Source organism: Pongo abelii, chromosome 1 (assembly GCF_028885655.2).
Source record: "Pongo abelii isolate AG06213 chromosome 1, NHGRI_mPonAbe1-v2.0_pri, whole genome shotgun sequence".
NCBI lineage: Eukaryota > Metazoa > Chordata > Mammalia > Primates > Hominidae > Pongo > Pongo abelii.
Window position 1 is genome coordinate 232,559,531 of NC_071985.2, and position 12,528 is coordinate 232,572,058.

Sequence of the window (12,528 nt, forward strand, 5' to 3'; positions counted from 1 at the left end):
AGAGCAAAACAGCGGCACTTTTCTGAACGAGGATGACAGGCCTGTGAGAGGAGTTTAGTGTTAGTGGAAGTGTATGTACGCCCTGCGCCCTGAGCCGGGCAGATTCCTTCAGATGCAAATCTTTTGTGATTTATAAGTAAAGCTAGGTTGAGAAGTCTATATTTTTTAGGTAATTATAAGTATCAGTTGTGACTTTAAAAGAACACATGTTCTATACCAAAGTAACTTTTTTTGTTGTTTTTTTGAGACAGAGTCTCACTCTTTTGCCCAGGCTGGAGTGCAGTGGCGAGATCTCCAATCTCTGCAACTTCTGCCTGCTGGGTTCAAGCGATTCTCATGCTTCAGCCTCCCAAGTAGCTGGGATTACAGGCACGCACCACCATGCCCAGCTAATTTTTTTTTTTTTTAGTAGAAACAGAGTTGGGGTTTCGCCTCCTGGACAGGCTAGTCTGAAACTCCCAGCCTCAGGTGATCCATTTGTCTCAGCCTCCCAAAGTGCCTGGATTACAGGTGTGAGCCACCGCACTTGGTGCCAAAGTAACTTTTTTACATGTAACTTGTTGTGACAAACTTAAGTGTGGTTGTCAGTGATGACAGAAGAATTTTCTGGTCTTACCACACTCCATCAGCGTTTGGAGACGACCTGTCTTTCTCCTTGCGTGAACTAGAGCTCATTGGTGGCACATGACACACGTTTCCTGTTGAGCTCTTTTCTCCAGTTGATTAGGAAAAGTATTTGGTCAGTTTCCTCACCTGTGACTAGGAAGTCCGAGGAACGAGCACTGTTGGACCCATCGCGGCATCTGTTCTCCGCCTGCAGCACCCCTGAGCCTGTGGGACTCCTTTGGGTGTTGGGTCTCGGTTCCTATGGCGCCAGCGTTGTGGGGGTGTTGGGAAACTGGGGGAGACAGAGTTTTCTGTGGTCGAGCGGGCAGTTGGACCTTTGCAAGTACCTTAGGAATCCTGTGAACTTGGATCCTCCAAAGCCAGGATGTTGGTCGATGACTAAAATGTTCTGATGAAATCTTCCCCAAGTCCACGTCAGTCAGTCCTTTCAGTTTAAAGTAAAGCCTTAAACAAGCTATGATGTTCAGATGTGGCTTTGTGATGGTCAGTTCTGGTTTGATTGCTTTTGTGTAACTTGCTTACAGCTTGTCGCCCAGGCTGGAGTGTAGTGGCGCTATCTCGGCTCACTGCAAGCTCCACCTCCCGGGTTCATGCCATTCTCCTGCCTCAGCCTCCCAAGTAGCTGGGACAACAGGTGCCCGCCACCGCGCCTGGCTAATTTTTTGTGTTTTTAGTAGAGGTGGGTTTTCACCGTGTTACCCAGGATGGTCTCAATCTCCTGACTTCATGATACGCCTGCCTCGGCCTCCCAAAGTACTGGGATTACAGGCGTGAGCCACCATGCCCGGCCTAGATTAAAAATTTGAAGACATATTCTCTACTATGAGCCAATGAAATTACTCATTTTCTTTCTATCCCATTTCCTGTCCCTTGCTTTTGGAATTTTGTGTCTTAGTGTGACTGTGATTCTTTCTCTCCTTTTGTCTTTCAGCAAACGGGGATTCAGTGTCCGATCCTTTGGAACAGGGACTCACGTGAAGCTTCCAGGACCAGCTCCCGACAAGCCCAATGTTTATGATTTCAAAACCACATATGACCAGATGTACAATGATCTTCTTAGGAAAGACAAAGAACTGTATCCCAGCGGGTTGTCCTTTAAAAACCCCCCGTGTGGTCCTCCCTGGAAGGTGTTACGTGTGGCTTGGGCACAGGAGGCGTGTCACCCCGTGCAGTGCACACACTGACTCCTCCTCTGTCTTGCGAGAGCTTGGTTTCTATTCCTGGTGCACGTCGGATCGTCCACGGGTTAGTTCCAGTGCCACCCATGGCAGTAGGCGTGGTGAGGCGCACAGACATGGTGTGGGGTTCACACTGACGTGGTTCAGCAGAGGGTCGTGACATAGCGTAGACCAGGGATGCTTAGGTGAGGAGGTAGAACCCACAAAATCCCATTGCTTTTCACACTGCAGGGCTGCCCCGTTATTTCCTTTGCCAGGTAGGTGTGCGTGTGTGTGTGCGTGCGTGCGTGTCTGATACACATGGAGCCGGGCTGCTTCACACATCTGGTGAGGTCCTTAGAGGGTCAGATAAAGAAGAGAGCGGAGTTTGCTAACCAAGCTGTTAGAAGAAATAATGGGAGAGAACATTCCTTCATTTCAGGAGGACACAGAGTAGGCTGGGTCTGCCGCGAAGACTCCTATAGAGAGAAGAGTATTCTTAAACTAGATTCTGATGGACGCAACACCAGTTGCATAATGGTTATGACAATCAGTGCCCGGGTTTTTAACGAGGCATTTCATGGTCACCCCCACGCTAATGGAAAGTTTCTGGATCTTGTTTTGTTATAGTGAGTGATTTGTAGTTCTCAGAACAGAGGCCAAATGTATTCCAAATGAAAAGAGAATAGGTGTCAAATGCTAAACCTTTTGTCTTCGTGTTGGCACTGTTGCCATCCCCGCCCTCTCCCAACATCCCCACCCTCAACCAACATCCCTGGCCTTTCCCAGCATTGTCTATGTATTGGCACTCTTGCCATCTCCACCCTTTCCCAGCAGAGTCTCATTCTGTCACCCTGGCTGGAGTGCAGTGGCGAGATCTCGGCTCACTGCAGCATCTGCCTCCCAGGTTCCAGCGATTCTCCTGCCTCAGCCTCCCGGGTAGCTGGGATTTCAGGCACGCGCCACCACACCCGGCTAATTTTTGTATTTTTAGTAGTGACAGGGTTTCACCATGTTGGCCAGGCTGGTCTTAAACTCCTGACTTCAGGTGATCCACCCTCCTCGTCCTCCCAAAGTGCTGGGATTACAGGCGTGAGCCACCATGCTCAGCCCTACTCTTGTATTTTTTTTTTTTTTGAGATGGAGTCTCACCCTGTTGCCCAAGGTGGAGTGCAGCACCTTGATCTCAGCTCACTGCAACCTCCCCCTCCCAGGTTCAAGCGATTCTCTGCCTCAGCCTCCCGAATAGTTGGGATTACAGGCGCCCGCTGTCATGCCTGGCTAATTTTTGTATTTTTAGTAGAGATGGGGTTTCACCATCTTGACCAAACTGGTCTTGAACCCTTGACCTTGTGATCCAGCTGCCTCGGCCTCTCAAAGTGTTGGGATTACAGGAGTGAGCCACCATGCCTGGCCTCTTGCAATATTTAATAAGTTAAGCTAAAAAATTCTTATACACAGGTAGATTAATTAGGTAGCCAGGAATGGCCCCTGAAGGTATGTCTAGCAAAACCTAGAACTGCATCCTAGCCGTCACTGCACCTTCTGCCCTCCCTGCTGTCTCATCTGCCAGTTACAGTTAAAAGGTTGTGGGTGAGGACACTGGGCAGAATCCCGGGCGTCTGCTGTCAGCTCCCCAGCCCGGCCTGCCTGCCGAGCCATCTGGGCGTGCCGCGGTGCAGAGTGTGGTTCTTGTGACGCGGTGGTGCTGGGAGCCATCCTGGTGGCAGATGTGGGCTCTCACTGCAAGTCAGTGTAAGTCCACGGGGACTGTCAGCAGCACGTCCTGCTGCCCCTCTCTCTGCAGAAGCCCTGGTAACCTGCGTTTGGAAAAATCTCTAAGGATTTTTGAGGAGCTGTCAGTAGGCCATGTCCTTGTCCACCCCGTGTGGGGCACGGCTTCGACATGGCTCTGCTCCCGTCGTGGGCTGAGAAGGAGCAGGTGGGGCTGTGCCTCGGAAAGGAGGCCCTCCCGACATGCCTTTGTGCGAGCTCCCTGTCCATGCTGTCTCCATCCCTGAGCCTTACGGCGATGGGTGACCACAGAGCTTATTCCAAGAGTCTGGTTTAGGGCTGGGTGTTCAAGAGTCTGGTTTGGGGCTGAGTCTTCCCATCGCCCTGGAGGAGGCTTTTGTCTCATCTCATGATTCACATTAAACTCTGATGTGCCATGAAGTTTACCCTGAGATCCTGTTTTTGAAAATTACTCTTCAGTTAGCACTGTTCATTTTTAAGTTTTTGTATATTCAGTAAGAGAAAGAAAAGCAGAGGAGTGACGCACATCCTCACACTCCCTTGATTGGTGTAAGCTCAGCCCCTTCATGTCAGCCCACTGTGACCTCCTGGGTTCCAGACCTGGGAAGTACTTGCCACGTTCTGCAAGGACTGAGTCCAGCTTCAGCAGTCTCATCCGGAAGGACTTGGTATAAGGAGAGGATGAGCCTGTCTCTGGTCATTCTAAAAGAAGGAGCTGAGCCCAGTGTCCCAGAATTCGGAAGCTCCTCCTTTACAGAGGGACTGTAGGGGTTGGTGGTCTCCCAGGAAGCATCGGCCCAGAAGAACCCTGCGTGCGTGTGTGTGCTCTTGGTGTGTGGTGGGGGGAAGGAGTGGCAGCAGGGGTGCCGCAGGGACACTGTCAGCCACAGGCTCTGCCTTGGGGACCTCGTGTGGGAAAGGCATTGCCTGTGGTGGCCCCTCAGGAGGCGCTAGGAGGAGTGTGCCTTCATTACCTTATTTCACTCAGTGGGCATCTTTGCCCCCTGGGTGGGGGCAGAAGGTGCAGAATGGGGAGCCTGCCACTTAGCTAAAGCTCTTGCACATGATGCCCTTGGCCTGGAAAGGAGCGAAGTCCCCAGGCAGTTCCCTGTGGACATTGGCACGATGCCGGGTGGGGCCTCAGGGGTGTTGAGATGCGCAGGTCGGGAGGACCCCAGTAACGTTTCCTGGTTAGTGATGGGTGCAGGGGGGCCGCAAGAAGTGACTGTTGCAAGTGAGAGCCCGAAAGCAAATCTGCCCCACAGCACCCGGTGCATTGGCAGAAGTCATCGCCGTAAACTGCAGTGGAAGCAAGAGGGGGTTCAAGATGCGACCCAAAGATAAGATGCAGCACTTGGTCGAGTGTTTACAGTGTCAAGACAAAGGACGGGCTGGCACAGTGACTCAACGCCTGTAATCCCAGCACTTTGGGAGGCCGAGGTGGGTGGATCATGAGGTCAGAAGTTAGAGACCAACCTGGCCAACATAGTGAAACCCCATTTCTACTAAAAATACAAATATTAGCCGGGCATGGTGGTGCACGCCTGTAGTCCCCGCTACTTGGGAGGCTGAGGCAGGAGAATTGCTTGAACCTGGGAGACAGAGCTTGCAGTGAGCCGAGATCGCGCAACGGCACTCCAGCCTGGGTGACAGAGCGAGACTGTCTCAAAAAAATAAAAAAGGAAGGACAATGTGACTTGGAAGGAAAATGCTGCTTGTTCAGAGGCAGGGCCGGGGTCGAGGGGGGACCCCACCACCTCTGCCATCTGCCTACTTGCCATGTGGCCAGGGCCCAGGTTTCTCTGTGCGTGCCCACCTCGCAGGATTTCTGATAATTAAATAAATTAGGACATGCACACACTGAGCCCGAGACAGAGTGTTTTAAAGCCGTCAATAAATTTTGGGCAGTTGTCCTATTACTATTGAAATACTTAATTTATTATTATTATTTTTTTAGATATGGGTCTTGCTGTGTTATCCAGGTTTGTCTGGAACTCCTGGCCTCAAGCGATCCTCACACGTTGACCTTCCAGAGTACTTGGATTAGAGGCGTGAGCCACTATTCTCAGCTTTCATTTCTTAAATGCAAAATCTCCTTGACTTTCTGTGAGGTTGCCTGCTGGTAAACCCATGCTAAAGTCAAAAAATCCTACATTGAGCCATAATAAGTTAGAGACTGTCTGTATTTGGCTATAGATGGCTGATTTTGGTCTTTTCCCTCACAAGCCAGAAGTGAGCCTGAGGGATTGAGGGACGTGCTGCCTCTGAAACCTCCCTTAGGGATTGTCAGGGCGCAAGTGTAGGTTTGCAGCACTGGGATGCGAGCCTTCTGTAAAGTTAAACGAGCCACGCCTGCAGTCCCAGCCTGGGGAGACCGAGGCAGGAGGCTCACTTGAGCCCAGGAGCCGGAGGCCAGCCTGGGCAGCATAGCAAGCCGCTATGTCTTAAACACACAGATGTGGTGGGTGCGGTGGCACAGCTACGCGGGAAGCTGAGGCAGGAGGCTCACTTGAGCCCAGGAGGCTTCACTGGGCTGTGATTGCGCCATTGCACTCCAGCCTGAGGAAGAGAACAAGACTCTCTCTTTTTTAAAACGTTTCATCCACATTTTCTTTTGGGAATTAATAGTATACATACATGGGGCTGGATGCAGTGGCTCACACCTGTAATTCCATTACTGGGAGACCGAGGCAGGTGGATCACCTGAGTTGAATTTGAGACCAACCTGGCCAACAGGGTAAAACCCTGTCTCTACTAATAAAGTACCAAACACTAGGCATGGTGGCACACGCCTGTAATCCCAGCACTTTGGGAGGCCGAGGTGGGCGGATCACCCAAGGTCGAGAGTTTGGGAGCAGCCTGACCAACATGGAGAAACCCCCCGTCTCTACTAAAAATAAAAAATTAGCAGGGCATGGTGGTGCATGCCTGTGATCCTAGCTACTCACGAGGCTGAGGCAGGACAATCACTTGAACCTGGGAGATGGAGGTTGCGGTGAGCCGAAGTTGCACCATTGCACTCCAGCCTGGGCGACAAGAATGAAACTCTGTCTCCAAAAAAAAAACAAAAAGTAGCTGGGTGTGGTGGCGTGTGCCTGTAATCCCAGCTGCTCTGGTGGCTGAGGCGGGAGGGTCACTTGAACCCAGGAGACAGAGGCTGCAGTGAGCTGAGATTGCGCTGTTGGACTCCAGCCAGGGCGACGGAGTGAGACTCCGTCTCAAGTAGTAATAATGATAGTAGTAGTGTATATACATGGACCAGGGATGGGGATCTAAGCTCCCCTGACCTTGGTAGAGAAATGGGAACTCTGTCCTGTGCAGGTTCTCTCCTTGGGTGGACTGATCGTTTTATCAAGAATTGTTTTTATTGAGATAAAATGTACAAATCATGCACTTCCCTGAGTTGTGTGTCCAGTTCTGTGGGTTTCAGAACATCGTGGAGTCGCAGCCGTCACCACAATTGGTTTTGAGACACTTTTCGTCTCTCAAGGCCGTTTGCTGCTGCCCGTTCTCCTCCCAGTGCCTGTGGCAGCTTCTCGTGCTACAGATCCGCCCATTCCACACCGTCCAGTTTAGCTGCTTCTCGTGCTACAGATCCGCCCATTCCACACTGTCCAGTTCATATACAGCGTTTTGTTCTTTCACCGAGCATGCGTGGAACTGTTTCTAAGTCCCAAGTTTCTTTGCCCTGTCTTTCCCTTGCTCGGCCTTCGTGGCACGTGGAGCAGGGCAGCCACGCGCCGGGTGTCCTGCGAGGGGCTTGAGCCTTGCTCCCAGGGTCACGTGCAGAGGCTTCTCTATTTTTTTTCATTTTACACTGAAGCCACTTTCCATAGTTGAGCTTTCTTGCGGGATTTTTTCATTTTTGATTGAAACGAGTCTGGTTATTAAGCCATCCCAAGCTTGCTTGGAGTGCCTTTGGGGAGAAGACAAGTGCCTTCTAAGTTAATGATTGGCCAGTCTGACCTAGTGAAGTGTCACTCAGCCCAGTGAGGGGGTCCAGGCAACAGCTGCTGGCCCAGAAGGTAGAGGAGGAGGGGGAGGCCGTTCTGAAAGGAGGACTGGGGTGGCTGACACCGGCCTGGACAGTTTCCCCTGCTCCAGGGCAGCCCATTCAGCCACATGAGAAGGTGTGTGGGAGTCTCACAGGATCCTACAGAAAGTTCATCCTGTGTGCATTTAAGTTAGTAAAGGTTTACCAGCTTTTTGTGTTATGAACTGCAAAACCACTTGTCTTCAAAAGCAAGTAAATATGTAGCTCTAAATGTTAACGTGACTGTTTTCCTGTGAAATGCAAATGCATCTAACACTTTCCTGGGTCTTGTCTGGCTGCGCAGCTAGAGACCAAGCCTGTGTCTGGCATACTGTTTGTACCTCTCTTGTGGATTTTTTTCTAATTACGTTTGGGGTTTGGATTATTATTATTATTATTTGGTTTTGAGACAGGGTGTCTCTCTGTCGTGCAGGCTGCAATGCAGTGGTGCTGTCACAGCTCACTGCAGCCTGGGCATCCCAGACTCAGGTAGGTGATCCTGCCACGTCACCCTCCCCAGTAGCTGGGACCAGAGGCCTATGCCATGCTCAGCTTTTTATTTTTTATTTTTTTTAAATTGAGACAGAGTCTCACTTTGTTGCCCAGGCTGGAGTGCAATGGCACGATCTTGGCTCACTGCAACCTCCGCCCGCTAGGTTCAAGTGATTTTCCTGCCTCAGCCTCCGGAGTAGCTGGGATTTCAGGCATGTGCCACCACACCTGGCTAATTTTTGTACTTTTAGTAGAGATGGGGTTTCACCATGTTGGCCAGGCTGGTCCTGACCTCATGTGATGAGCCCGCCTTGGCCTCCCAAAGCTCTGGGATTATAGGGGTTGCCACTGCACCTGGCCTGTGTTTTAAATTACACATTTGTTCATGTCCATCCTCTGAATTCATTGTCTTTTAGGTTAACTTCTGTGTGTGCCCACTTCCCTGTGGACATTTCCTTGTCTCAGAGTAAAATTTGGTAGACTTCTTTTTTGAGATGGCGTCTTGGTCTGTCGCCCCTGCTGGAGTGCAGTGGCATGATCTTGGCTCACTGCAATCTTCGCCTCCCGGGTTCAAGCGATTCTCCTGCCTCAGCATCCTGAGTAGCTGGGATTACAGGTGCGGCGTACCACCATGCCTGGCTAATTTTGGTATTTTTATTAGAGATGGGGTTTCACCATGTTGGCCAGATTTGTCTCAAAACTCCTGACCTCCAGCGAACCACCTGTTTTGGCCTTCCAAAGTTTGAGATTACAGGTGTGAGCCACTGTGTCCGGCCCCATGTGTATATATATGCTAATTCAGATGAATAGTATAATTCCCAAAAAGGAAATGCTGATAGGAAGCTTTATTTATTTATTTATTTATTTACTTTTTTGAGATAGTCTTCTTCTGTCGCCCAGGCTGGAGTGCAGTGGTGCAATCTTGGCTCACTGCAACCTCCGCCTCCCAGGTTCAGACGATTCTCCTGCCTCCGCCTCCTGAGTAGCTGGGATTATAGGCATGTGCTGCCACACCTGGCTAATTTTTGTATTTTTAGTAGAGACGGGATTTCACTATGTTGGCCAAGCTGGTCTTGAACTGCTGACCTCAAGTGATCCACCCGCCTTGGCCACCCAAAGTGCTGGGATTACAGGTGTGAGCCACTGCGCCCCGCCCAACAGCTATGTTTTAAAATAGTTTGGGGAAGGTGTTTGTCAAACAAATGAATGTGTTCCTAAGCCAGAACCGATTCCCAGAGAAACTCTGATCGTGGGTTTTAGAAAATCATTCATGCCTAAAATGTAAATTACGGCCTTAAGATATTTCAGTTAAGGCCAGAGATACTGGCCTGCTCTTCTTATCTGAGACGACAAAGGTAGAACGGAGCTGATTGGCTGAGGTAGTTGCTGGTGGTCATTTGAGGGTCTGGACAGAATGCAGTTGTGCTGGCTGTGCCTTCGTCTTCAAGAGGTAGCCCAGGCTCCGGGCCCACAAGCCTGTGAGTTTTCACCTAGTCTGCAGCAGGTGAGATCCTGTTTGCAAAGTGGTTTCGCGGTGCCTGCAGACGCAAGGCCATGGTGGACCCCCCCAGAGCTGACCTGAGCCTTGTGTGGCTCTGTGTTGAGGCCACGGTTATAGTTGGGTGCCCAGCAGCTCCAGAGAGACCATGAGACCTTTTCGAGGGGTTCCTGAGTTCTGTTTGTGCAGCCTCTGTGCTTTGCCAAAAAGCATTCGCTATCAAAATAAATTTTTTTTTTTTTTTTTTGAGACAGAGTTTTGCTCTTTTTGCCCAGGCTGGAGTGCAATGGCGTGGTCTTGGCTCACTGCAAGCTCCGCTTCCCGGGTTCAAGCGATTCTCCTGCCTCAGCGCCCACAAGTAGCTGGGATTACTGGCACCTGCTACCACGTCCGGCTAATTTTTTGTATTTTTAGTAGAGATGGAGTTTCACCGTGTTAGCCAGAATGGTCTCCATCTCCTGACCTTGTGATCCACCCGCCTCGGCCTCCCAAAGTGCTGGGATTACAGGCGTGAGCCACCGTGCCTGGCCAAACTGTGTGTATTTTTTGTAGAGATGGGGTTTTGCCATGTTGGCCAGGCTGGTCTCAAACTCCTGGCCTCAAGTGATCCACCCTCATTGGCCTCCCATAGTGCTGGGATTAAAGGAGTGAGCCACCATGCCCAGCCTCAAAGTGAATTTATTTTTTTAAGACAGGGTCTCGCTCTGTCTTTGACGCTGGAGTTCAGTGGCAACATCATAGCTCCCTGGAGCCTCATGTCCCTGGGCTCAATCCTCCCACCTCAGCCTCCTGAGTAGCTGGGACTGCAGCCATGAGCCACCCCGCCTGGCCTGATTTTTTTATTTTTAGTAGAAATGAGGTTTCGCCCTGTTGCCCAGGCTGGTCTTGGATTGCTGAGCTCAAGCAGTCTGCCTGCCTTGGCCTCCCAGAGTGCTGGGATTACAGGTGTCAGCCATTGTGCCCGGCCCAAATGTATTTTCTTGATACATTGACGTGGAAGTGGTAGCTGGCAAGCTTGTGGCATAGTGTGGTGAGTGGATCCCAGTCCATCCCGGGAGCCCAGAGCATCGCACTGTGCACAGCCGTGTCGGTGTCACCTGCTCTTCTCACCGTGCCCTTCTGAGTACGGAGCTGCCGTCCACGCTTGTGGCGCACTCGGCTGTTCTTGTCACTCACATGCACGACACTCCCTCCAGACGTGCCTGCCACAGCCGCTGCCCAGCCCCTGCAGCACTGGTTCCTCCTTTCTTGGCCGAGGTGCCGCTGCCCAGGCTGTTGGCATCTGGGTCAGAGCCCTGGGCAGTCACTGTGCTGAGCTGCGGCTCTGTCCTCGCTGGAGCGAGGCTCCCAGGAGCTCCACCAGCACCGCCGAGGCTGTCTCATCCCCACCATGCACCAGGAGTGCAGATACCGGAGCCTCCTGTGTCGGTGCTTTGTGTTTTGCCATGGAAACGGATTGACCCAGCTCTAACCTGACCTTTGAGACCTCTGACCTCCCCGCTGATGTGGGGAGTCTTCTGTGTGTGTGGCAGGGGCACGGCTGTCGGGCTCTGCAGTGTTCCTGTGTGTCCCGTCACTCACTCAGTTACCAGGACAATCTGGCCAATAAGGTGATAGCTGGCCCCCCTCGTGGGTGTGTCTGTCAGGGCAGCAGCACTTAGCGTGCTCTGGGATGAGTCATACGTGCAGGGGAGATGGTGTGGCCTTCCAGGGAAGGACCAAGGCTTCCACGGAGCAAGCAACACCTTCAGGAGACTTGACGTCAAGGAAGTCTCTGCTGTCAGCCATGGTTTGCAAAGGAGAGGCTGAGGGCCAGGAGCTGAGGTGGTCGGGGGTGCGTGGGGCTGGCGCCGGCAGTGGGATACCCAAGATGGTGCTGGGCTGCTCGTGGCTGTTGCTCTCATGGCCCCAGTGCCCGTGGCCAGCGTGCTGCACCTGACGTGGCTTTTTCCCAGGCCGTGGTGGGAGAGTGCGGTCCCTGGTGCCAGCCACACCGGCGTGGCAGTGCCTGTGGGTGCCCTTTCAAGTCCCCCATCCCGTGACTCACAGCAGGGCAGTGTGGTCCTGGCCTCTGGGCTCTCCTGTGGGATGGGCAGCTGGGGGCAGCTGCGCTCATTCTAACTCCCCGGGATGTTCTGGTCCCACTAAGGCCCCTAGGGAGTGAAAGGAGAAAACCTTGGTAAGGAAAACCGAGCTGTGTTTGGGGCGTTTCCTGGTATGTCCTGGCACCTTGGGGCCCTGGGTGGTTTATCCTGAGAGCAGCCACGTCAAATGTGTGTGGGTGGGCAGCGAGGGCTCGTGGGGACCCCTGAGTGGTCCGGATCTGCCTTGTGCTCAGCTTCGCTTTTTGCTGATGGTGAATCTCACAACCGCTCCACTCCCTGGAGCTGTACTTCCTCCTCGTTTCTCTTCAGAGGCCCTGGCCACTGACATGTGGTTTCCGTGGCCACCTGACGTCCCCCAGACCTGCTGAGTTCTCCCCACTGACGTAGCCTGGTGGTCCCCAGGAGGATCCCTGCTTGGGATAGTCCATAGTGACCACTGGCCTCCTCTGGATGAGGTCTTTATCCTCCCTTTTTTTCAGTAGACAGTTCAGCTGCATTGTCAGGAGAATGTCACACTGGTGACATCCTTCAGATGGGGCCTGCTCCAGTTCATCTGTCAGCCTGTGGGTGCTTTTTTTTTTTTTTTTTTGAGATGGAGTCTCGCTCTGCCACCCAGGCTGGAGTGCAGTGGCGCGGTCTCGGCTCACTGCAAGCTCCGCCTCCCGGGTTCACGCCATTCTCCTGCCTCAGCCTCCCGAGTAGCTGGGACTACAGGCGCCCACCACCACGCCCAGCTAATTTTTTTTTTTTTTTTTGTATTTTTAGCAGAGACGGGGTTTCACCGTGTTAGCCAGGATGGTCTCAATCTCCTGACCTTATGATCCGCCAGCCTCAGCCTCCCAAAAGTGCTGGGATTACAGG

General features: G+C 52.1%; 1 protein-coding gene across 1 annotated transcript in view; it reads left to right on the forward strand.

Moving 5' to 3' along the window:
- SSU72 (SSU72 homolog, RNA polymerase II CTD phosphatase) overlaps positions 1 to 12,528 on the forward strand; it is a 32,937-nt gene that overhangs the window by 8,026 nt on the left and 12,383 nt on the right. The window contains exon 2 of the mRNA XM_024256600.3: positions 1,559 to 1,702. Within this exon, the coding sequence (XP_024112368.1) occupies positions 1,559 to 1,702 (144 nt within the window). The remainder of the gene's footprint in view (positions 1 to 1,558; positions 1,703 to 12,528) is intronic.